Source organism: Phocoena sinus, chromosome 7 (assembly GCF_008692025.1).
Source record: "Phocoena sinus isolate mPhoSin1 chromosome 7, mPhoSin1.pri, whole genome shotgun sequence".
Taxonomy (NCBI): Eukaryota; Metazoa; Chordata; class Mammalia; order Artiodactyla; family Phocoenidae; genus Phocoena; species Phocoena sinus.
Window position 1 is genome coordinate 54,554,240 of NC_045769.1, and position 27,178 is coordinate 54,581,417.

The following is a 27,178-nucleotide window of genomic DNA, read 5'->3' on the forward strand; positions in this document are numbered from 1 at the left end:
TCAGAGCAGGAACTCAGGGCTTCTTGTTCCATGAATATTCCACTGTTCCCCTTACTTCTAAGCTTCTCTGACTCAGAAGAGTAAATTCAAGTACAGTATCCCAATGGGAAAAGTCAGAAACCACTATCCCACTTTTTTAAAGAATTAATGAGTAGGACTATGTATTACTTTTAAATTGTTTTCTGACTGTTGATATTTTTCAGTAGGAGCTATAGCAGTGACAGGGTCATTGAGGCTTTGTTTTATTGATAATCCTTAGTTTCTGTGCAGTGTGTTGTCTGCATCATTTAACCATAAGAGAACAAAGCTTTAGAAGTTACAGATCTTTTCAAGGCCAAGTTTGAATGAAAACACTCATTTCAGGTAAATGACAAGTGTTCTTAAAGCTCCAGCTTGACAGCTGTAGACTTTATGTGACTAGAGCCAAACACACTCACTGAGCTGGAGGTCAGCAGTGGGCAAGGGCATCACCAGTATAGCAGAGCCTTGAACTGCCTCCTAAAGGGTCCAGTGGATTAGCCTGAATGCTGTCCGCATTTTCGGTAGCATTTTGAATCATCCCATCTAAAAGATTTTCACTGGGCACAGGGACATTGTTTTGTTTATCCCACACCATGACTATACCATGGAGCCAGAGATGACAGTATCAGAAAAGACTTAAGAAGGAAGGAAAGAAGTGAGGATACCTCAAAACTCATTTTAGTTTTCAGCATAATGTGCTTTTGCGTGGCGGCAGTTCCTCAGGTGTGAACCCAGAGCAGTATCAACTAGTACATCAGTGTGATTTGCCTGGAAAGGCTGCAGTTCAACTTTTTATGGTCATCCTGTTAGGTTATAAAAGTACATTTTTCAATTTTGTCAAAGAGGCTTTCTGCCAAAGATACAAATGGAGACCCTCGCCTTGTCATGTTTATGGGTTTCCCTGTGTTTCACAGTTTTTATGTGTTGTTACAAATGGGGCCAAGTTTCCCAAATGACAACTTCTCATTTCCACCGACTGCTGCAGGACTCCATTGATTAGCCAGCAAGGTCTTTGTAAATGCCTCTTTCCCCCATTTCTGTCTCTAGCAACAGGACCTTGTGCTGTTGAGTAGAAGAAAACGATAGTTTTCTGCTTTGGCAGCATCTGTCATTTATAGACCAGCACCACCATAAATTTGGCATACATCTATCCAAATACAGGAGGCCAAGACTTCGTATCCCTCATAAAAATAATAGATTAACTATATTATGACAAACATTTTAAGTCTGAAATTCCGGGATACAATCATGTAGAACGTAAATCGAGCTCCATCTGTCTAAAGAGAACAGACCATTATACTAAGGCTCATATTTCCATGAAATATCCATATATCATTAAGACTTTCAAAGTCAATTTAAAAAATGAAATTGCCTCCAGCTTTGTCCATGCACCTTGAATCTGACAGCACCATCCTGCCAGGCAAGGCTGAAGATTCTTAGGTAGTTAAGTGTTTGTCATCCTCTGGAAAGTAACTTCTGAAACTTTTGAGCATTTTATAGTGCTTTGCAGTAATACTGAGCATTCATTGTCAGGTTCTTCACTTCCGAAAGCTATTTCCTAGTGTTGCTCGAAGAAGGTGAACCATAAGTTGAGACTGACTTGTGATTGACTCCTCAGTAAATCTATTAACTTATGATTTACGAGGGATATGTTATAAACCATTCTAAAAAGCAAAACCTTGGATATCTCCTTTAAAGGCTTATATCGCTGTTGAAAACTTTTCTCATCTTCAAACATATTTCACTGGTATTCATCTCTTTTGATTACGTTTATTTACAGCCTTTCTGCATCAGATGGATATTGGAATATAAAAGGACTTCGTATGTACACTGAATAATTTTATAAATGCACAACCATAACTGCCCTTGAGATTTTAACAAAGGTTATTGCTTACATTTTTATGACGTTCAACTTATTTGCTTCAGGAAGAATTCTCTTACATTGATGTAATTTTTCTGAAATGAGTAGATGAAGAAATAGAACTACTCAGTAGATATTTGTAGATTCCTTGTACAGAGCATTGGCACTCGGCACTTTTGGGGATTCTGGGCCCAATTCTGATGATGCTTATAGCCTAATGCCACACAAATTTAATTCTATAATATAAGTCTTAAAGTGTTTTTCATAGAAACATTTCTAAAGTATTTTCCTCTTCCCTGACGTCTTTCTCTGAGAATCAGGTTCACTGTCATGGACGCCGGGCATATCATTATGCAGTAACGGTTTGGTGCTCTCATTTCTATAGACCAGCAAAACCCAATAAAACATTCTGTGGTGAAGGAAATGGTCTATAATCTCGGTCATCCAACATGAGTGCCCTGAGCCACACGTAGCTATTCAGCACTTGAATTGTGGTTTATGCTCCTGAGGAACTGAATATTTAATTTTATTTAATTTAAGTAGCCACACATGGCTACCATATTGGACAGCAGGTCTATAGACAGTGGTACTCTTTGCTCTTTTGACTAGCTATGATTCTAGAGAAGGCCTTAAATTCTCTGAGCCTCTCTTTTCCTATTTGTAAAGTGGGAATGCTCTCCCTACAAAACAGCAGTGTTGCATGAATCAAGTGAAATGATTGTGAAAGAGCTTTGCAAAGTGTAAAGCATAATTAAAGCAACTATTATCGATATTCTTACAGTTTGCCTGTTTGTTTTTGGTCCTCCTGTGGGGTCTTATTTCAGCTGTCCCTTCTTGCTGATTTCAGTGAGAGGTGACAACTGCCCCTTGTGGTAGTCAGCTATCATCATCTTTCATTATGCCGTACCTAATATAGTATATTCTAGAAAACCAGATCCAAGCTTATTAGACTTATATGCAAAAAATAACTTTAACAGCAGTACTACTAATAATTAACGTGTATCATTATGTGCTTGATACCACTGTGCTAAACATTTTATATAGACTATCTTATTTAATTATAACAATCCTTTGATGGATACTAGAAAGTGAGACCTAGAGAGGGGAAATAATGGCTCAGAGTCCTTCAGATGAAAAGTAGTTTCAAGGTCTCACCCAGGCGGTCCCTCGAATTCACTACTATGATATGCTGCCTTTAGATGAAGGTTCATGGGCTTTACTGCACATGCTTTTTGAAAACCGTTTGAGATTCTTTTTCACTAGATGACACTTCCAGAAGTCTGACATCTCAGAAAGGTGTGTTATTTCTTTCCCCATCCTATTTTACAACTGTTTTATTTTTTAAAAAGTCAGGTTTTGAGTGGCTTTGGATAAAGATGTATTAACTAAGGTAGGAGTTTTGAGAGCACTTACCTACTTTGCATGTATAGCATAGCAGAAAGAGCATGAGCTTGATTCACTCCACCTCTCACTGACCATATAACCTTGACCAAGTAACGTTCGCTGACCTTCTATTTCCCCATCTATAAAATGGGAGAGCTGATATCTACTCTCCCATTGTTGTCAGGACTGATGAACTAATAAATGTTCCTGGCTCACTGCCTATCACGTAATAGACACTCAATAAATAGTAGCCATAAAAAGCAACCATTTATTCAAAGAAGTTTCCAGACTCTTTCCTTTTGAATCTACGATCATTTCATGCCATGCAACAGTTACATGCCGTATTATTTATGGCATTTTAAATGAGAACCCTTTTGGAAAACAACATCATAGAATAAATCAAGAACCATAAAAATGTTCCTTCCATTAGACCAATTAATTCCTCTTCCTGTAGTTTACATCAAGGAAATAATCCTAAATACAAAGCAAGAAAAATAAAATGATATACATGAAGACACTCATCACAACATTATTTGTATTAGTGAAAACTGAAAACAAGATGATCGATACTAGGGAAGTTATTTAACTAAAGTACTTATACCCAATAGAATATTGTGCAGTTTTAAAGTAAATAAAAGGAACAACATGAAACAAGAGTGTAATATGTTAAATCAAAAAGTTACAAAATATATTAAATCAAAAGTTACAAAATGGTTTGTTGGTACATGTATTTGTACATATTTATTGAGCCCCCTCTGGATAGGGGCTTGATAGCCCCCTCATGCTAGGCACTGGGTATATGATAGTGAACCAGGCAGACTTGGGCTTTGCCCTCATGAGAGCATATTGTCTGGAAGGGTAATACTGAACAAATGATGACAAGGTTGATGAAAAGAAGGGGACGCTGACCTAGTCTGGGAATGAAGGGAAGGCTTAAGCAGGGGGTTTAAGCTCTCTCTACCTAGTGGGAAAGAAGATGTTAGCCAGGCAAACAAAGGCTCTGGTTTAGGGGTGGAGGGGAAGAGGATTCTCATCAGAAGGACCAGTACCCCATAACTTGAGATGTGAAAGACTGCCCTGTTTAAACACCTGAACCAATGAAATGACACTTGGGGACAAGAAAAGGAATTTAGGATGTTGGTAAGGAAGTGGTTGAAAGGATGGCTAGGGACAGAAATGAAGGCAGAATGAAGTGATGGGTATAAACACAGAGATCCTTAACATCTTTTTGTGCCACGTATTCCTGTGGCTGACTAGTGAAGCCTATTCTCTGAATGGTGTTTTTACATCTGTAAAATGAAATTTATAGTTTTACAAAGAATTCCAACCAGTTCTCAGTCTTTGTTATGATATGGTAATATAGCAATAATGCATTTAATAAGATCTAACAGGTCTAATATCTGCCATAATTTTGAAGTGTTGACAAACATAAACAGTATTTTAACCTTTCTATAACAACTGTAATATCTGACGAAAATATCTGACTTCTATGGGTGACAAAGTTAAATGTACTACCAAGACTGCTGTAGTTTGTTGCCTTCATTTATAATTGAAGGGATATGATGCATTTCGATAAGAGATAAATGAAAATATTTATATTTTTTATCATCCAAGTTCATGGATCCTGTGAACTCATGGACCCCTTGGAAGTCCACAGACCCCAGGTTAAAAACTCCTGTTTAGTATGAGAGGATAATGGGTTTTTTTTTTTTCTCTGTTCTCCATCGACTATGTTACTTGCATAATAGCTTCTTCTAATGACTTGATGAGGTTTATATACCTTGGGGCACAGGTAGGATGGGAAAGAAACTCGTAGCCATTTGTTTTGTATTATAGTTGGGAGGCTCACAGTCTGCAATACAATGTCATGTCTCTTTCTTGTTCAATTTTCTCAAGGTCACAGTCATAAGTCCCCACGTTTCAGCATCCCTAAGGGACCTCGTATGATGAGACAACCCAGGCAAACCCCTTTGGAGGCCCAGGCCTCTTGAATTAATCTCACTTTTTAAAGGAGACTTTCTGTGGTCAACAGACTTTCTCCTGCAACCTATAGGCCTTAAATATAAAGCTGGCTTTGACAACTTTGCAGTAAAGCAGCATGTTGAATTTAAGTACAAATGCTAGATTCAAAATGTAAAAGTATGATTGCCTTTTAGCAATATATTTTTAAAGGGTTAGTAGTTTTCTTACACCTGAGCAGTCCAGCTGCTGAATGTCTGCATAGTGTCATTAGGGCAGGCAGTACCCAGTTAGGTCCATAAAGAGTAAAAGCCCATCTCCCTAGCTCCCTGGAAGCAGCCTAAGGCAATAAACTTGTTGGCTGACAGTAATTTTTAAATATTTTCTCTATTAGATAAAGATATATTTTTTTAGATGAGAGACTCAGTTTCCTCAATACCTCTCAGGCTGACCTTTCCATTGACAGTGTGGGCGTCACCCTGCCTGGAGCATCAAAGCTAAACCCTTAAGTCTGCATCTAGAGAGGAAGAAGGTGGGAGGAGCAGAATTCACATGTTTCCCTTGTACCTTGTGAATGTTTCCTCTGTGAAGGGCCATTAGTTTAGAAGAAAAAGAACCTGCTCCCCATTCCACCTAGAAAATTAGTTTTTAATCTTATTCCTGGCTTTTTTTTTTTTTTTTTTTTTTTTTTTAAATTTATTTATTTATTTTTGGCTGTGTTGGGTCTTCGTTTCTGTGCGAGGGCTTTCTCCAATTGCGGCGAGTGGGGGCCACTCTTCATCGCGGTGCGCGGGCCTCTCACTGTCGCGGCCTCTCTTGTTGAGGAGCACAGGCTCCAGATGCGCAGGCTCAGTTGTGGCTCACGGGCCTAGTTGCTCCGCGGCATGTGGTATCTTCCCAGACCAGGGCTCGAACCCGTGTCCCCTGCATCAGCAGGCAGATTCTCAACCACTGCGCCACCAGGGAAGCCCTATTCCTGGCTTTTGAATCGCTACTGGACCTACTCCCTGAGGGATTTGATTTGAGAGACATGAGTTACTTATTCTATTTTCCATAATAAAGCTGCCTCAGAAATAACTGTTTCTCATCTCTTGGTGACAAATCAGAAAAGGGGCAATTTTTCAACCTGAAGAAGTTGAAATATGATTTCTCTATTGTATAAGTCAAATGGCTGGAAAACTATACAAAATAGGAGAAAGCTGTTCGTTAGATTCAAGCTCTAGCAAACAAGCCCTCTTTTGTGCTTGCTTAGAAGTGACAAGTTCACTAATGTCAGTGCCAGCTCACTGATACAGAGTGTAGGCTGCCAGTTTCCAACATGGAGATATTTGGAGATGCCACTGTTTTATCTGAGACTGGCAGCTTCTGCTCTCCAACAAAGTGGCACAAGGGACAGTGGGGCAGTTGTCATGTGGTACTCAGACAAGGAGGGCAATGACTGTCATTTCACTGGGCTACAAAATCACTGCAGGGTGTAGCCCAATGGCGAGAATCTGATTGACTTAGGCTTTCATATGGAAAGGGCAGGGATACCCTAGGTCAGGATTGAGACTGGCAGAAAATTATAGCACAGGACCTGTTTTGAACTTACGAAATTAGTCACCTGACTTTCATGGGTCCTAAGTTACTTAAAATAAATAAGCTTTTTTGTTTTTTTTACGTAAGGGCATACAGATTCTGATTCAGTAGAGTCACTTTTCGTTTAGAGATAATTTCCCCTGCTTCCAGGAGTAGTCTGAAGGCCAAGATACGAAAATTAGACATCAACATAGTTAATTAGGAATTAGCAAGCTTCATGGTGATAAACCATGCTTGCAGAGACAGGGTTTCTGGAATTTGGCTAGAGGCATGGTAACATGGCATTGGATGGGAAGGGCCCACCAGCATCAAACTGGCCCAATGTATAATACTTTAGTGCTCTGAGAATTTCAAAAAGTAGCTTTAATTTCCATGTCAGTCCTTGACTTCTTGATGTTTCTGGGATTGTCATGCAAGTCCTTTGCTTTGTTTTCCACGCCTGCAAAATGGCATAAGCCATATAGAGAATTTTTTCCATTTCCAAAGTGGTCCAGCAGTTCACCCTCAAGTGGGGCATTGAGATCAAACATTTTCCAACAAGAAGTCCTGTGACTATCAAAGCAAGTGAGCTAAATAGCAGGTGTTGTGAGATAAGTCAGACAATACTATACTATGTGGGTAACCCTTGGGGTTACATCAAGTCTAAATGAGGCATCTAGTTGGAGGAAGCCTAAATGGGTGACTAAAGGACTTCCAGTGTACTGGGTCAGTCCCAGGCCACCTGCTAAAGGTTACGTGCCTTGGGGATTTGGGTTGGTCATGAGTGGTATCATCACTAAGGTCCAAAGCCTGCATAATGACACCTTCAGTGATGGACATCTGTTATCTAAAGGGTGGGGAAAATTAAATAATACCACAAGACATAGTACTTGGAATTTCTTGAAGAACATTATTGCATAACTGTATCGATTGTGTAATTGTTGATAACTCAGATGAATATAGTACATTTAATTTGTTACTGACTGCTTACAACATTGGTCAGGTGGGTTGTTGGGCTACAAACCTCTGATGAGTTTCCAAACATAAAACCCATGAGAAACATTGCCAGAGACCAGGACATCAGTTAAGTTGCAAAGAGGACTGGCTATACTTTTGTGATATTTGTGTTTTCACATATACTTTAGATTTTCTGGCAAAGGTACATGCTTAATATTTATATGTAAGTTTGTATAGGATTCTTAGTAAAGGACATAATGAAATCATAGATTCGTTCATTTTATCAAACCTCAAAATAGTGGACCTGGCAAAAAGGAATGTGTTTGTTGTTATGCCTCTGTCCTAGTACACTTCAAGGAGATGTCATTCTTAAGAGAATTGTTTCAACCTCAAAAGACATTAAATATTGATTGCTTGCATATATATATATATATATATACATGTATGTATATATATATATATATATATATAATCTTTGGAAACAATAATACAAGTATTTTACATAATCAACAGATGAAATGTATTTATCTATCTGTTCTATCTATATTCATTTTACTAGTTATGATTCAGCTATTAGCAGTGAATTTTTCTAGTATTTTTACTTATAAGGCTAGAAAGCACTGCAATGAATTGAACATTCCTTATTTCAACAAATTTATTGCCCACCTATGGTTTTCTGTATACTGGGCCCCAAATTGGATTAAGATATTTTTCTAGGATGCAAGAATATCTCTATCCTGGTAATAAATTACCAGGATAAAATGTGTGAAAGTGTGAAAAAAATTATAGTTAATGTAAGATCAAAATATAATTATATGAAAAGGATTATGGAGAACATAGAGCAGGGAAGGAGGGGGAAAGACTTGGAGAGTAGACTAGAAGTAACAAGACCTATAAAGAAGTTTTATGATAATCCAGGGAGAATAAATGAGGGCCCGAAGTGAGGCAGTGGGCACATGGTAGATACTGAATAAATGTCTGCTGGATGAACATGTGAATAAGACTGATAGAAGAGGTATTTAGAAGATAGTATCAATAAACTTTGGTCATTCATTAAATGTAGAAGGAGGGAAGAATAAAAGAGGGAAGAATTCAAGAGTCTTTGCTGCCAATTCTAATACACAACTGTAATGTCATCAATTGATATGGGGACTGCTTGGACGGGTGCTGCTGGAGCAGCTCATCCATTCAGTATCAGGCATGTTGAGTTTGAAATACCCAGGAAATATCTAGAAACAGATGTCCCACAGACTGTTAGGGAAAGGGGGGTCTTGAGTCTGTGAGGAAGGTAGAGATTTCACCTGTCGATTTCGGAATCTATGTCAATGTAGTAGAGGAAGTCATTGCAGTGAATTAGATCACATAATGCTCAAGAAGAGGACAAGAAGTGACCTTGAGGAATGCCAACACTTAGGGGCAGACAGAAGAATAGGAGTTGTTGAACAGGTCCTGGAATGAGCTGTTCTTGAGGCTGAAGGAGAACCATGGAAGGGCAGAGTTGTGGACATCAAGTGGGGAGAGCATTTCAGGAAGGAACTTGTGCCCAGTGCAAGAGAAGACTGAAGGGAGACCCCTGGCTTTTGCAGGAGGGTAAGGATGGACAAGAAGAGAGGAAGTGGAAAGGGCCACCTCACAGGACCACTTCAAATTCAGCACCAATGAGAAGGCAAATGGAAAGTTCCAGGAGTGAACCAAGTTAGGGAATCACTTTGGAACATGCAAGTTTTAGCATTTTGTAAACAGAAAGGACCCTGTAGAAACAAAGTAGTTAGAGCTATAGGAAAGATAGACAAGATTTAAAAGATAGAGAGTCCAGGTGGAAGTAGATACCTTTTCCTCAGAGATGCAAACAAAGTAGGTACAGAGGGAAGAAACTGTAACATCAGTGGTAAACTCATCGAGCTTCCCCATTTCTCTCAGAACTAGGAGACCAGACATTTGCTCATGAGGGATTTGCAGTATTAATAGCGGACTTAAGAAAAAGGGTAAAGCTTCCATGGGGAAGCTGCCTTTGTATATTTCCCTTATACTATCACTGTTTTCCCACTTGTCTGATTTATTGACCTGTTCTCCAGGTATATCACTTTTTCACTGTATATGTTTCTAATTAAGCAAATCTAATCTGTAAGTTTACAGAATTTAAAAATAAGTGTGTGTGGTTATTGCATTACCAAAAGAGCTCTGCTTTCAAAAACATCTTTTAAATGGTGCCTTCAAATTATTACTAAATTTTCCAAGATCTTTTTGCACATCACCTTCCAAGAAAACATCTAATAAATAAAGGGAGGCAAAATATTCTGAACATTATCTGCAATGTAGTTCTTTTCTTCCTACTCACTTAACAGGTGCAGTCCTGTTAGACTACAAATGAATCCTCTTTTCTTTGTGCATCCACTGATATAGCGATGATGCTCTAGCGTCTGTACATCTCTAATTACATTTTGTTTTGCAAAGAACTCCAAGGTACCAAACTGGCTTATTCATCTTGCAGCTCACGTGCTGCTGCTTTATTTTCCCCCTGCAAATCCATTACCTATCTTAGTAGAATTCTACCTTAAACGTTAAAATATCTGTCATCAGTTAGTGGTTTCTATCACTTGTACTGTGTCAAAGTGTAGATAAGGAGGAGACAAGTGAGGCAAAGGCTTAAGACGTCTTCTGCAGCACACGAGTTGACATACACACAGGTTTGCAGTGTTTCTTTGGTGCAGAGCCCCATGGGCTTTTCAGCTTCATTCCTTGCAAGACCACACTAAGAAAGTAGGTCCTCTGGGGACTTCCCTGGTGTTCCAGTGGTTAAGAATCTGCCTTCCCATGCAGGGGACGTGGGTTCGATCCCTGGTCAGGGAACTAAGATCCCACGTGCTGCTGGGCAACTAAGCCTGTGCGCTCTAGAGCCCACGTGCCACAACTACAGAGCCCACATGCCACAACTAGAGGGAAGCCCACACACCTCAATGGAAAGATCCCGGGTGCAGCAACGGAAGACTCTAAAAAAATAATAATAATGGTAGATTTTTTTAAAAAACGTAGGTAGGTCCTCTGACTGACACCCATTAATTTCTCATTACTGAGAAAGTAGGAAGATAAAGCAGAAGAGAATGATTTCAGAATTCCATATCAAAGTGAACTAACTTGCTTTAATGAGCGTTGAGCAGTAATCTGGGCATTGCTTTGTTTTTTGAAATAATAATGAGATGCTAGACAAGGTGCTTGCAAAAAAAGGAAAGAATATGACCAGCAGTCCTTTCACAGCATGTCTCTGTTGCCTAATCCTTTTAGTACAATACTAAGTATAAAAAGGAAAATTATTGTAAAAACTGACAAGCAGTATCCTTCAGTGACCTCAGAAAGCACAAAGTATGATTCTCTTGAAATTGTAGTCTTGGTTTCCTGAGCACTTTTCTCAAGTTTTGGAACTCCTTTGATATTCTGGAACGCTTATCCTGGAAAGACGTTAGGTGTCAGTGAACAAGGCTCATAGTTTTTCGAAAACTCTCTGACAAATGGTAGATGACTACACAATAAACAGAAAACCTGTTGCATTTTCACTGAAAGCAAAATACACATATTAAAACTCTATTCAAAATTTATGTGTTTTAAAACCATAATGATAAAAATAATATACAAATGAATGAATAATATTGCTCCTAAAAAATTAAAAATTATAATCATTGCTTTAGGGCCTGGGGTGTGAGCTCAGATTGTCCAGTTGTGGTGATTTACTTGTAAAGACGGGTACACATTTTTTTTTCAGTCAAAAGACATGGATTTAGATATCCACAGCCCCTGAGTATGGAACAGAACCCATGACCTTGATCTCATTAGCATTAACTGTGAGTCACTTGAGCTTAGGCCCCCAAACTATTACCTTTCGTTGTGTCATCCACCTGAAGACCTTGCCTCACCTTTACCATCTTCTTGGTTCTTAGAGCCCGAGGAGAAAATGGTAGTATTTTGCACATTTTCAGATGAAGGCACCAATCACTTAAGTCACTTGCTTGAGGTTTATTAGTCAGGAATGGAATTATGCATAGCCAAGTTTTCCTGGCTGAGAGACCAGGAAGTTTGGTTACTATCCTAAATACCATTATCTCTAATCTCAGTGAATGATACCACCACCATTCACCAAGTGTTCATGGCAAAACCTCGGTAGTAATCCTTGATTCCTCTCTTTCTCTGACACCCCACATCTAATCAGTCGGTAAGTCTGGTTGTTTCTACCCACAGATATATCCTGAGTGTACTGCTCAGTTTTCTACTACCACCCTGGTCCAAGCCACCATCGGCTCCCTGTGGACAGGTACATTAGGCTCCAAACTCATCTCCATGTGCTTATTCTTGCACAAGCTCTTCTCCACATAGCAGTCAAAATGATCTTATGAAAACATGACTCACATCACCTCTCTCTCCTGCTAAGAAATCACAGATTACATCCAAATTTCTCTCATGCTTTACCAGACCGTATGTGATCTCGGCCCTGGTCAGCTCCTTCACCGCACAGCCTGCATTCACCCTCTTCCCACTCACCTTGATCTTGCTTGTTTCATTTCAAGGTTTTCGTACTCGCTATGCTTTCTTCCTGGAATGCTCTTCTTCCCAGAATTCCTGTTATTTCATTCAAGTGTCTGTCAAATATTACCTCTTCAGATAGGCTTGAACTGACTCTATTACCATGCCATGCTTTATTTTTCTTCTTAGCACACTTAATACTATGAGGCTATATATATATATATATATATATATATATATATATATATATACACACACACACACGTATGTATTACACACATATATCATATATATGTATACATGTATGTATCACACACACATATATCATATATATGTATATATGATATATACATATATGTATATTTTATATTTAATTTTATATGATTATATATAATATGTAAAATATAAACGTGTTTTATACATGCTTATATATATTTAACATATATTTTATAAATGTATATATAACAAAAGCATATGTGTAAATATACATATATATTTTTCTGCCTTTCCCCTAGATAATTAATTTCATTGAGTCAAAGATTTGGTATAGGGCTTCCCTGGTGGCACAGTGGTTGAAAGTCCGCCTGCCGATGCAGGGGACGCTGGTTCGTGCCCCGGTCCGGGAGGATCCCACATGCCGCGGAGCGGCTAGGCTCTTGAGCCATGGCCGCTGAGCCTGCGCGTCCGGAGCCCGTGCTCCGCAACGGGAGGGGCCGCAGCGGTGAGAGGCCCGCGTACCGCAAAAAAGAAAAAAAAAAAAAAAAAAGATTTGGTATATATTATACACATATATTTTCACCTCTAACTTCAGAGCCTAGAATAGTATATACCACATCACAGGTATGCAATAATTATTAAATTTGTTGCAGAAATAGATGGCTATTTCCTTATGATATATTCTTAGATGGGACTTACTTGGTGAAATGGTATGAACTTCACATATGTCTCAGAATGGTTATGCTGCTTTACACTCCCGTCAAGCAGGTGCTATATCTTATCTTCCCCTCGCTTATAATTTTTAAATCTTTGCCATTTCTCAGTGGCAGAAAATGATACCTATTACTAGTTGTAATTTGTACAGCTTGATAAGTCAAGACATGTGTTATCAAAAGCAAAAATGCAAGGAAATTTTTACTTCACATAGAGAATCAGAGACCTTCTGTGTTGGGACATTAGCCAAGAAGTGAGAACTCAAAGAAGAAAAAACGCCTAAGCAAATTTTTGCTTGAAATGCCTTCTTTAAAAGCTATTGTCTTTTGCTTTCCTAGGTTACATGCAAAGTTGCAACCTTAAAGAAACTGTATTAAAACATTTATTTGTCTGGTTCTCAGCAAGTTTTGCCTATAATGTGCTATGCTTTGTATGGCATCATTTAACAAAGATATACAAAGCTAATACCATCCACTCAGCTTTATTCAACAGTGTCAGGCCTTCAAGAAAGTATTACTGAGATTGAGCATTCTTAGTCTCTACTCCCTCAAAACAGAAGAAAAATAAGAAGCACAGGCTCAGGATTCAGAAGACTGTATTTGAATCCATGCTCTACCATTTAGTAATTCAATGACCTGTGGGAAGTAACTTAATCTGGTTGTTTTTCTTTTTGAACAATTGTAGTTACATTTTGAGAGAGAAAAGCATACCACTACCTGGGAGATGATTTGTAATACATGTATCTGACAAAGGACTCCTGTTTGGACTATATAAAGAATTCCTATAAATCAATAAGAAAAAAGCTGAGAATCTACTTTTTAAAAAATGGGCGAAAAATTTGACCAAACACTTCACAAAAGACGATATACAATTAGCCTATAAAATATGCAAAGGTGTTCCATATCATTAGTCATTAGGGAAATACAAAATAAAACCAAAATAAGGTACCACCACAACTCCACCAGAACTGCTAAAATCAAAAGGACTGAAAACACTGATACTATTTGTTAGAGCAAATGTGGAACAACTGGCATTCTCACAGATTGCTGGTAGAAATATAAATCAGTACTACCATTTTGGAAAACTCTTCAGAATCTACTAAAGATATATATATCTATATAGACATGGATATAGATAACATAAATGAGTATCTATGTCTACCAAAAACATGTATAAGAATATTTATAGTAGCATTACTCAAAATAGCCAAAAATTGAAAACTGAAACCTTTCAAATGCTCATCAATAATAAAGTAGATAAATAAATTGTGGCATAGTCATACAATGTATACTATCCAGCCATTAGGAAAAATACAAACTTCTATGTGCAACAATATGGATGAATCTCATAGACATCATGTTGTGTGAAAGAAGCCAGGCATAAAATAATATATACCGGGTGATTCCATTTATATGAAGTTCAAAAATAGGCAAAACTGATCTAAACTGATAGCAATAAGAATGGTGGTTATCTTTGAGAAGAGGGGGAGTATCAACTGATTGGGGGTTCAATGGAGCCTTCTAGGGTGGTAGAAACATTCTATATCTTTATATCTTATATATCAGTATCTTATATCTTCTTTATATCTATGTTTACACAAATGTATACATATGTATAAATTCATTAAAATGTATGTACCTTACAGTATATAAGTTATACCTCAATAAAAAAGAAACAGGGCTTCCCTGGTGGCGCAGTGGTTGAGAGTCCGCCTGCCGATGCAGGGGACACGGGTTCGTGCCCTGATCTGGGAAGATCCCACATGCCGTGGAGCGGCTGGGCCCGTGAGCCATGGCCGCTGGGCCTGCGTGTCCGGAGCCTGCGCTCCACAACGGGAGAGGCCACAACAGTGAGAGCCCCATGTACCGCAAAAATAAATAAATAAATAAATAAATAAATAAATAAATAAAAAGGTACAGATAGTAAAATGTCTACCTCATTACAGTGTATGAAAAATAAGTGAGATAATGAATATAAGTTCTTACCATACTGCTTGGTCTATAGTGAGTATTCAATTAGTGTTAGCTATTAATTTGTGATTATTATTGCTGCTTTTACTATCACTGTAAGATATAACTGCCTGGAGCAGCTATTCGGCCATTTTTTTTTTTTGTTCTACATAAAAGCAAACTTCTTTTTTTTTTTTTTTTTTTCGGTTTGCGGGCCTCTCACTGTTGTGTCCTCTCCCATTGCGGAGCACAGGCTTTGTACACAGCATTGTAACACAGCATTGTAAATCAACTATACTTGAATAGAATACACACACACACACACACACACACACACATATATATATTAGTTGTGTATAAAAGGAAGCTTGTTATTATGGTAAAGTTTACTTATCTAATGTAAAAATTTTAACTTCCAAATATGCATTTAGTTCAAGGGTTTTGTTCCCTTTTAGAATTAAGAATTTTTAAAAAAATTACTTTGAAACACAAATCATCATTAATCTTATGAAAAGGTATTCAAATCTGTTTAGTATAAAAATAAATGTAAATCAAACTGGCAGTGAGATATTGTATTACATCTGTCAGATTGGCAAAAACAATGGACGTTTAGGCTGGTAAAGGTACAGGGAAGCCAGCAATCTCTTACAAAGCTCTAAGAGTATTAACTTGTATAACCATCTGGAGGGCAATTTGGCAGTGTGCATCACAAGCTCAAAAATGTACATGCTTTCTGATCCAGCAATTTCTCCTCAAAGTTTAGGTCCTGAGGAAACTATCAGACAAGTATACAGAGATGTCTGTACACAATGTTGTTTATATAAATGGTTTATTGAATATATGTGAATTCAGCAGAGTACAAACATGATTGCCTATGTACTCTGTTGAATCTTCCTTTCTCATTCCTCAAAGACACTGTCAGATATCAGAAAGTCCAGTCTTATTTGAAACTTTAGGCTCTTATCCAGTTGCACACTCCCTTCCTCCTGGCTCAGGTTGGACCACGGGAAGAGGCATAACCTGCCCTTTCTTTCTTCCCCATCATATCATTTCTGATTCTTGCCCTTTCCAATTTTTAGGGATAGGAGAAGTAATTGGGAGGGGGGAGGGCAAATGTTGTTGTATGTAAGAACAATCATTGATGGCTTCTGCATGATAGGTGTCCAGATGCTTCTCAAGGACCATATGTAAGGTCTTCATGTGGTTCTTCCAATCCTTCCTCAGTCCCCACCACTCCTCAGGCTCTTGCTGCCAGGGTCCTGGTCATCAGCCTTCTTGTGTCTGTACCAGTAACATGGTTCAAGCCTGACCACCTTTCAAGATGTCCTGTTGACGCAAAGAAAACCCATTCGGCCATGCCAAACTGAGGTTGCAGGTTCTTTGAGTTCTAACCATTCCCAGCCCCATCTCTCTCCAACCTTCCTTTCCGCTACCTCACCTAGTATGAGGGGCAGATCACCAAGGCCTGAAGTTGTCTGACGGGGGAATGAAATGGAGGCAATAGAAGTCCCACTCAGTATCTTTTTAACATTAGTAAAAGTGCAAACCAGAAATAACCCAAACATCTAAAGATTTGTTGAATAAATTATAGTACATCCATATAAGTAAATATCATTTGGTTTTATAAATCATGATCCAATTCTATCTACATTTATTGACATGGAAAGATATTCTTGATTTATTGCTAAGCAACAAATGTTAGTTACAGAATATTATGTTTCTGTCTATTCATATATACTGTTGTTTAAAAAATAGTGTGGAGCGGCTTCCCTGGTGGCACAGTGGTTGAGAGTCCGCCTACCGATGCAGGGGACACGGGTTCGTGCCCCGGTCCGGGAGGATCCCACATGCCGCGGAGCGGCTGGGCCCGTGAGCGAGCCATGGCCACTGAGCCTGTGCGTCCGGAGCATGTGCTCCGCAACGGGAGAGGCCACAGCAGTGAGAGGCCCGCATACCACAAAAAATAAAAAAATAAAAAATAGTGTGGAGTAATAGATATCAAAACATAATCATTCCAGGTCAAGGATTGGCAAACTACTACCTGCAGGCTAAATCTAGCCTGCTGCCTATTTTTTGTAAAAAGAGTTTATTGAATCACATATGCAAGTGGCTGCTTTCCTGCCGTAATACCAAAGTTCAGTACAAAGTTGAAACAGAGACAGTATGGCATACAGAGCCCACTATATTTACCATCTGGTGCTTTGCAGAAAAATTTTGTTGACTTTTATTTTAGATGATAGAATCATGGGTGACTTTAATTTTTTTTAATGTTTGTCTGACTTTATTTTCTATATCAAGCATAAATTTATTGTATAAAATATGTATCTGTTAGTAAACTGTTGAAACCTGATTAGAAAAGACTTCTTATATTGAAAACATTAAATCAAGAGTAAACTTCGTAAGTGAAATCAAAATTTGATTATAGCTTCCAAAGTTCTACTTCAAAATAAGATCTCTGATGTGGTTAGAATATTATTTTAACTGTTTTTAAAGTTAAGACCTATCAATGGACATGACTCTTCTATTTACCAACAGGATTAGTTTCTGAAAACTGCTTTCAGACTCCTGGCATGTTCTTTTCATCTTCTGTGTTAGAGTATTAGTGCTCTGAGGCTGTATTTGAGTGAAATAGAGCTAATAAGCTGGGTTTATTTGAGTAAAATTTTTGGAGTAAAAAATAAGAGTGACACATAAATATTGAAAATGGACTTCCTTCACCTGGTTTATCAACTAGATATGAAAATAGTTCCAAAAAGAGAGATTTTCAAAATGTTTAGCGCTTTGGAAAATAAGTGAGTCAGAGTGGGACCTCCCAAGAAGGCTACTTTGAAGAACTAAATTCACTTGGATGAATAAATTATGGATATTTGTTACAAAGGGCAATTCTGATGTAGCTTAGCAAATTTTGCTTCAAAATCCTGTCGGATGAAACCTTAGAAAAGGTGTTTGAGTAATCAGGAAATAATTAAGACTCTCAGACCTGCTAATTTTCATTAGGTGAGGGAATACTTGAAAATGGAATTCATATTAACCAGAAGTTCCAGGTGACATGCATCTTTATTAAAAGAAACAGAAGTAAATAGTACATTAATTAAACTTTCAAATACACACAATAAGAAGGCTTTAAAAATGCCAGTAAGGGAAGAGAAATAATATAATGGACTTTGATAAAAATATCAAACAATTAAAATGAGAAATAATAAAATTAGGCTTTGATGCTTATAAGTTTACAGATCCAGAAAGAATGCCACAATTTAAATAAATTATTGCATCATGGACTTTCCTGATTTTAGGATCAGTCTTATTGACTATCTAGTATCAATCCAGTAGCAGAATTACCTGCATATGATGGAGCCCTCTACACATTTCCAAAGTCAGAATGCGTTCCTAATATTCTCAAAGATTAAGACTCGGACCTATCCAGGGCATAAAAACTAAAACATAATTTATCTAAATGTTAAATCATGTAAATCTTAATCACTCCACACCTCTTAATATTTTTTAAAAGGAAACCAGCTACCCTTAGTATCTACTTTAACAGTTTTAAAATATTCTCTGCCTTCTGACTCAGTCCATCTTTATAATAGTATCTCCCATTAAACCTGTTGCCATCTTCTATCCTCACCTACCAGGTATTCACCAGCAAACCCCAAGCTTTCTAACACCTAAGCCTTTCCTCACGTGTCCACTTCTAGCCATTCACTTCCTACTCCTTTTCACCCTATTCTATACTTATCTAAATCTGATATTCAAAACCCATCTTCAAAACCTAGACAGAATGCTACTTCCTTTATGAAAAATGTCTTTCTTCCTAACCAAATGTAATTACTTCCAATTCTATACCCTCATGCCTCTTGCCAGTTTCTGTAATAAATCAGAGATCTCTGAATGACTATCCATTTCCTCTGCTAAACCATTACTTTCTTAAAGTCTACACATACTTTATTATTCTCTTCGGTGTCTAGCACATTGTCAGCAATTAGCATATTATTAATATGCATTTGTTAATGAGTAAATGACCTCTTTTGAAAAAGAGATGTAAAAAGGAAATCTGTGTATTTTTTCTTAAAGAAATAGGGATATAGAGAAAAAGATACAATTCTGTCCATCTTCTCAATGTAACCTGAATCAGATGATTGTTGAATAGTGTAGGTATTTTCATTTAAGGCAAATATGCTTTAAAACTAAACTATAATAGTAAAACAAAGCAACAGCTTTTTCACATCTCCAGGTGACTAATGTATGCCTTTTATAATGTTAATGCCATATGAAGTCCTCTCTTTGTGCAGGAAGATTAATACATTACATGGTGAATATTTAGAGAAAATATCATGCTCACTTATGCTACTTACTAATCTGTGTGACATTATTTAATATTGATGAGCCTCAGTTTCCACATTTTTAAGGTAGGAATAATCGTTGTCAGCCTTATCTTTTTCACAAGTTTTTTGAAACTTTTTCACAAGTCATAAGTTGTAAGAGATAAAAAGATCATGTAAGTGATAGCACTTTATAAATTATAAAATTCTATATAAGAGTATAAGAGAGAGATCAACATAAGGGACATTAAAATAGTGATATGAGTAAAAGACTGAGTAAATATCTAAAACATGTCAGATTCTTTAGATCGAATTTATATAAAACATGAAATGCTTGAAGCCAGGAAGGATTTTGCTATGCAATAACTTAAGATTCCATCACAAAAAACCGAGCAATTCCATAGGGGCAAATCTTAAGATTACTGAATTATTTTGCTGCTTTGTGATTTCTATAAAATTGCAGATTCAGTCTGAGGGATCCTTATAGATAAGAGAGTACCAGGCCTGAAATAATCTTCAATCTAATTTACTTACTACTACCATTTAGGAAGAATGATTTTACTCCTTTCTCTCATACTATTGAGGTCAGTTTAGTAAAAGTCTGAGATCTTTTCCATCATACTTTGTGGCATCCTGAAGTTTTTTTGTTTTTTGTTTTTGTGGTACGTGGGCCTCTCACTGTTGTGGCCTCTCCCGTTGTGGAGCACAGGCTCCGGATGCGCAGGCTCAGCGGCCATGGCTCACGGGCCCAGCCGCTCCGTGGCATGTGGGATCTTCCCAGACCAGGGCACGAACCCGTGTCCCCTGCATCAGCAGGCAGACTCTCAACCACTGCGCCACCAGGGAAGCCCCCTGAAGTTTTAATAAACTTGCTGAAAAGGAATATAGATTGTGAAAACCAAGGATTAAAAGGAATCTGAATATTCCTTTATTCCAAACACCACCCAGACCTGGAATTCATCTATAGTATCCCTGCTATGTCCAGTCTTGACGTGGATGGATCCAGCTTGGAAAAAGGGATGGAAATCAATTAAGTAAAAATATGATATCCCCTCACTTTTGATGTGTGTGAAAGCGTTGGTTTGCCCCACATAGAGCAGAGACACACAGAACCTCACTGCTGTTTCCCTCGTCATTCCTTCCCTCTTGGTCATCCAGGTCCATGGTACATGGTTCCAAATTAGCTAGGGCAATTAACAAACAAACTTTCAGTTTTAATTCCCTTTCTCTCTTTTTTTTTCTTCTTTTAATTAATTAATTTATTATTTTTGGCTGCATTGGGTCTTCATTACTGCACGTGGGCTTTCTCTAGTTGCGGCGAGCAGGGGCTACTCTTTGGTGCGGTTCATGGGCTTCTCATTGCGGTGGCTTCTCTTGTCGCAGAGCACGGGCTCTAGGCACGTTGGCTGCAGGAGTTGTGGCACGTGGGCTCGGTAGTTGTGGCTCATGGGCTCTAGAATGCAGGCTCAGTAGCTGTGGCACACGGGCTTAGTTGCTCTGCAGCATGTGGGATCTTCCCAGACCAGTGAGTGAACCTGTGTACCCTGCATTGGCAGGCAGATTCTTCACCACTTTGCCACCAGGGAAGTCCCCCTTTCTGTCTTTTTTTTTTTTTGGCGGTACACGGGCCTCTCACTGTTGTGGCCTCTCCCGTTGCGGAGCACAGGCTCCGGACGCGCAGGCTCAGCGGCCATGGCTCACGGGCCTAGCCACTCAGCGGCATGTGGGATCTTCCCGGACCGGGGCACAAACCCGTGTCCCCTGCATCGGCAGGCGGACTCTCAACCACTGCGCCACCAGGGAAACCCCCCACCGTTTCTGTCTTAATGAGAGTTTATCAGCATACCTACAGACATTTTCTAAGAGCAAGGCTCTACTAGGATTAAACTTGTGATGGATTTTGCAGTTGCCCTAGCAGTCCCAGCTTCTTTCCCAAAGGAGCCACTGAACAGAGCCTGTCTTGAATAGCAGGTGAACCGTGAAGTGTTAGATTCTGTTAAAGTCACTGTGACCCCTCTTAGAGCCTGCACATGGGCCTCAAGGATTATAAACATTTAGTAGCTACATGATCAAAATGCCAAGATGTCTGTAAATGATTTGGCTAGTCCTCATATTGTGCTTGTGGTTAATGTCATTATTTAAAACTTATGATTCAGACTGGCAGTAATTAATAAGTATAATGAATGGAATCTTTAAATCTTGTATTTTGGATAAATCGTATTGCCAAAGAGCAGCAAAAACTTAACTAATCATAACCAAAATTAACCATGTTTCTTCCCTCGCCTCTGCCCTACACCTGAAGGTTAAAATTTAACCTGGTGTAAAAATTGAATTTTAACTTTATGTTCATGTCATAATTAAAATACGAGTAGTCAAATGAAACCTACCATTACATGTCTTATTTCATGTTACCATCATATCATTTAATCAGATTGGAAGGTAGCTGGTTTCCCTATCTATTAAAGGAACATAATTTACAACTCAGGGATATCAGACAGAAAGTTACCTGATGCAAGTGGGAGAACAAAGTCATTTTTCCTGAGTTGTCATGATCTTGGGGTGACCTGATACAGAAGCCGATGCCATGGAGTTCTTTTTCAATTAAGCTCAATGAACTAAAATCTGCGCTGGAAAAAAATGCTACACATAGAAAACAAACTCATGGTTACCAAAGGGGAAAGGGGGGGTCAGGGAGAGATATATTAGGAGGTTGGGATTAACATATACACACTACTACATATAAAATAGATAACCAATAAGGACCTACTGTAGAGCACAGGGAACTCTACTCAATATTCAGTAATAACCTATATGGGAAAATAATCTGAAAAGGAATGGATACATGTATATGTATAACTGAATCACTTTGCTATACACCTGAAACTAACACAACACTGTATTGATAAATCAACTATACTCCAATATAAAATAAAAATTTTTTTAAAACTACATCTAGAAATCAGATTTCTATTTTTAATTCCTTTATGTCAATTTGTCTGTGTCTGTATGGTATATGAGGCCTTAACACTGTCTGTGTCTCTCTTAGAAGATAAAGGGAAGTTGAAAGTCAGCAGTTCCAGTCAGGCATCAAGCTCTGAAGGTGGCTCATTTCTCCTCAAACCTGGTACAACACCCCTGCCACCCGGAGCAGCCACTTCTCCCTCCAAGAGCACAAACGGAGCTCCTGGTACTGTTTCTGAATCAGAAGAAGAAAAAGCCAAAAAATTACTTTATTGTTCACTATGCAAAGTGGCTGTGAACTCCCTGTCACAGCTAGAGGCACACAACACAGGTTAGCATCTATCGTTTACATTTAAATAATGTTTATAACAAGATTCACCTTTTCTCATCAGAATACCTTATCTTTTGTTGTTCAAACATTAGGTTTCTTCAGTCTTCTCTACTTTTTTGATTCAAAGGAGTGATTTTAAGAAATGTACGATATAACAACTTTAGAAACAGCAAGGCAAAAGTAGGTTGGGGATAAAACTTGTTCTGTTCTTTATTTTCTCAAAAGCATCTAATACTTCCCAAAACTCATTATGATGAAGTGACAGAAATGAAGACAAATATCTATGCACAATGTTCACTGCAACACACTTCTAAGAGAAAAAAATGGAAACAACCTAATATTTCGTCAGTAGGGAAATGTTGAGCGAATTATAGTCCCAATATGATAGAATATATTACTCAGCCATTAAAGTGTAATTATAAGAAAATATGTATATGATTTGATATGTGAAATTTTCGGGATATTTAATTAGCATGATCCCAATTTTGAAAATACACTTTTCAGTATACCAAAAAAAGAAGCTGAAAAGAAATACACTAAAAGGATAACAGTGGTTATCTCTGGGTGGTGAAAACAGAGGTAATGTTTGTTTTCTTATGCTTCTCTATATTTTCTTTATTATATACTCATGGTTTCTCATTTTTTTACAGTGAAAATGTGTTAAATCTATAATCAACATTAAAACCATCATTAAAAAATGTCTTGGGAAGTTCAGCCTGAAGATAAACTTTTCAAGAGCTTCATATAGTTCGTAAATAGCTATTTAATATATGTTTCTTTCTGTCTTAGGATCTAAACACAAGACCATGGTTGAAGCTCGTAATGGGGCTGGTCCAATTAAGTCCTATCCTAGACCTGGATCAAGATTAAAGATGCAGAATGGCACTAAGGGGTCAGGACTACAGAACAAGACATTTCATTGTGAAATCTGTGATGTTCACGTTAATTCAGAAATTCAGCTCAAACAGGTAGTATCCTGAATTAGTAGTCACTGTTGCTTGGGGTCACCCTTTGACTATGTATCTCCTAATCTATATAATGGTTCTCACTTTGCTCACAGTTAAATTTCCTAACTTTATAGGATGCCTATGGTATACAACATACAGGTGCTATGTGGAAGAAAAAGTACCAAATATCTGTGCACCTACTATTACTACATGTCAGACTCTAGGTTTGGTGTTAGAGACCAATGAGCACAGCAGTCACCTGGAGCTTACAGTTGAGCAGGAACTTCTAAGATAGTAAATGTTCAGCCTGTCTTCCAAGGACCCAAAATCTGCTTAAGGAGACAGACTCATCAGTCACGGTGATAATACCAGGCAAAGTCGGAGGAGTGCTATAGAGAAAGGAAAGGGACAGAAGGTGTTACAATAGAGTGGGGAGCAAGTCTTAATTTAGAGGGTGTGGCGATCTTACCCACACCACCATGGAACCATGGACCTAGAACTGGGAATGGAGGAACCAACTACCTCTGTCTAGGAAATATATTTTACATGGCATAAAACTCACATGTAGACTCAGCTAATGCATCAAACTTTTTTCAGCACATTTCTAGCAGAAGGCATAAGGATCGAGTTGCAGGGAAACCACTGAAGCCGAAGTACAGCCCTTACAATAAACTCCAGCGGAGCCCAAGCATTTTAGCAGTAAGTTCACTTCGCCTACTTGTCTATTTTGTGGGGCAGCCTTGATGCCTGGGGCAGGCACTGTGGTTAAGGAGGGCCTAGGGTCTAATTGGTCCTGAAAGGGTTTTGAACTTAAATAGCCCTCATAGAGAGAAGCTTTAGAATGAACTTAGTCCCTGCCGGAGGACACCTTGAAGAAAGTTTCCTTAGAAAAAAAGAAACTGAACCTCCTTAAGGGCTAATACCTTACTCTTCACCAGGACCTTTTCAAGAGATTCCCTTCTTTAGCATATACTGAAAAGTAAAGGCTCAGGAACAAGGGCAATGATGCCTGAGGAATCTTGGAACATGTTAAACCTGGGGGAAGGGATTGCTTTCCAAACACAAAATCCATCTATGTAATATCCTCCTCCTTTCTGGGGTGTTCCCCCCACCTCTTTCTCTCTCTTTCTCCAATAAGTACAGTAGCTGTGTGTATTCCTCTCGCTTTCCCTGTCTAGTAGGCATGTTGATAGTCAGCCTGTCTTACCTGCTCTCAAAATGTGCTATTTTCAGTTTCTTGGTAAAAACATTAAGGGCCTCCACCAATAGATGTCATATAAATACCCAGATGGATGGATTTCCTAGTCTCCCTGGGACTCAGCCCAGCGTGGTGTTCTGCTGAGGTTGAAAGCTGGGATTGGCCAGCTGAAGGCGATACTGACAGTACCTCCAGTTCTTCCAAAGCTCAGTCGATGCTGCATGCAGGCATTTTACGCATTAAGCAAATCCAGCTTGCAAAACTCCTCCTGATTGCAAAAGAGAGGGATTAAGGATTGATTTCTTACTTCATAGGAAGATTCCACCTTGGGATTCCTTTTAAATAGAGAAAGTTTCTAGCCCATTTACAATCATTGCCAATGACAAATTTGAGTTAGCTGCAGTTTTTCAAGTAATACTTTTTAAGTGGCCAGAGAGGTGTAAACTGACTTTGTTTTCATGACTGTTCATGGGTCCCCAAGGTCCCAAACTCCAGTTACCTAACCCAATGTGGCTTTTTTTAAGAGGAGGTGAAGTAAAGGGTAATGCATATTCTCCAAAAAGCCTCTTTGTATTTTAAAACAAGTCATTAGTTTGAATTGAGCTCCATAATCTAAGCAGGAAACCTTCTGGGTGTGTTTGTTTTTTCCTTGTGAGCAGCAGCATAAAATACTTTCAGTATCTATTCAGAGAGGCTTTCCTCTGTCCTAGTGCCCAGGGGCAAGGCCCACCAGAAAAGAGTTGAAATGGAAACAAATCAAAGAAAAGGTATGCCAAGAACCTTTGAAACCAGCTTTGTGAAAATAATCATGTCTTGACTTCTGAGAGTTAAGATTTTTACATTTTGACTTCTGAATGTCGCTCTTTTACTTATGAAAATATCTGTGCTGCTGTTATTCAAAACAATCTCCCCACCCCACTCCTGGTTTTCTCCCTCTATTAGGCAAAACTTGCATTCCAGAAGGATATGATGAAGCCTTTGGCCCCGGCCTTCCTGTCCTCGCCCCTGGCAGCGGCGGCGGCAGTGTCCTCCGCGCTGTCACTGCCACCCCGGCCGTCGGCCTCGCTCTTCCAGGCTCCAGCCATCCCTCCTGCTCTGCTGAGGCCCGGCCACGGCCCCATCCGCGCCACTCCCGCCTCCATCCTCTTCGCCCCGTACTAATGTCTGCAAGCCCCCAGACGGTTGAGGCCAGTAGGAAAGTAGAGCAGGAAAGCCAAAAGGATTCAGCAGTTTAGCATTTGGTGTTGCAGTGACCCACCCAACTGCAAAATGCAGGGTACCACCTGAGCCCCAACTCCAAAGAGTAAGTCGCTAGATTCGAGAGTGCTTTTTGGGGCCGCTCCTATAATTTCAGAATCTGAGCAAGCAGAAGCTTTATCTCCCTAGTCCCTCCCCCTGCCCTACCCCATACAATTTGTGTATCTGAGATATTTAGTTTCTTGCAAATGTATTGGTCAGAAAAAAAAAAAAAAAAAAAAAAAAAATATATATATATATATATATATACATATATATAATTTTGTGACTATTTTTCCGTGGGTGTGATCTGGCTTAGAAACAATATGGAATATCTTCCTGACAGACTTGAAAACTAGGGTCTTCCTCACACGTCTGTAAATAATCCTGGAATCCAACTGGGCACATTCTAGTGTGGAACAAAAATAGATGAACACAAGTGCTTACTTGTGGATACCATCTTACCAACGGATCACAGCGTTTTCTTTTTGGTGTACTATTGTTGACAGGGATTGTGTACTGTTTTAGACCCAAGTACTGTTGTATCCTGTGTAGTACTAGATCTGTATCTCTTGTCTGAATTAAACATTTTTAGTTGCTGTGTAAATGTTAGGAAGCAAAGTAGCTTTGAATTTTCTCTTTAAGAGAACAAAAGATAACGTATTTTCTTTATTTTACATTTTATTTGGTGATATTTAAACGAAATAGAAAGCCATATAACATAGCTCTAATTACTACCTGTCTGCTATTTTTGTTTAACTTATTTTGTAGCTTCCTCACCAGTTTGAGTTGCTAAGCAAATGTATACAAACAGAAAAAGAGCTTCCTAAATTCCACATTTTTGCACCTCTTGTGCGTTCAGCAAGAAGACAATGAATCCATGTATTTCTACATCATTATCTTCTTCATTTTTAATGTGTTTTCATTTGTAATGATGCTACATAATTTTGTGGCTCCCTAATGCAATAATGTACAGAAGATTAAAAAAATTTATAATTGAACAATCTGTCTTTCTGTTCACTGAATCTGTTGCAGGTCATGCTCCCATGCCCCCGTT

General features: G+C 38.6%; 1 protein-coding gene across 2 annotated transcripts in view; it reads left to right on the forward strand.

Moving 5' to 3' along the window:
• ZNF385B (zinc finger protein 385B) overlaps positions 1-26,306 on the forward strand; it is a 320,608-nt gene extending 294,302 nt beyond the window's left edge. For both annotated transcript variants that reach the window (XM_032637583.1, XM_032637584.1), the window contains 4 exons: positions 22,495-22,740; positions 23,530-23,708; positions 24,285-24,386; positions 25,828-26,306. In XM_032637583.1, the coding sequence (XP_032493474.1) occupies positions 22,495-22,740; positions 23,530-23,708; positions 24,285-24,386; positions 25,828-26,046 (746 nt within the window). In that variant the 3' untranslated portion in view covers positions 26,047-26,306. The remainder of the gene's footprint in view (positions 1-22,494; positions 22,741-23,529; positions 23,709-24,284; positions 24,387-25,827) is intronic.
• The last annotated feature ends 872 nt before the right edge of the window (positions 26,307-27,178 follow it).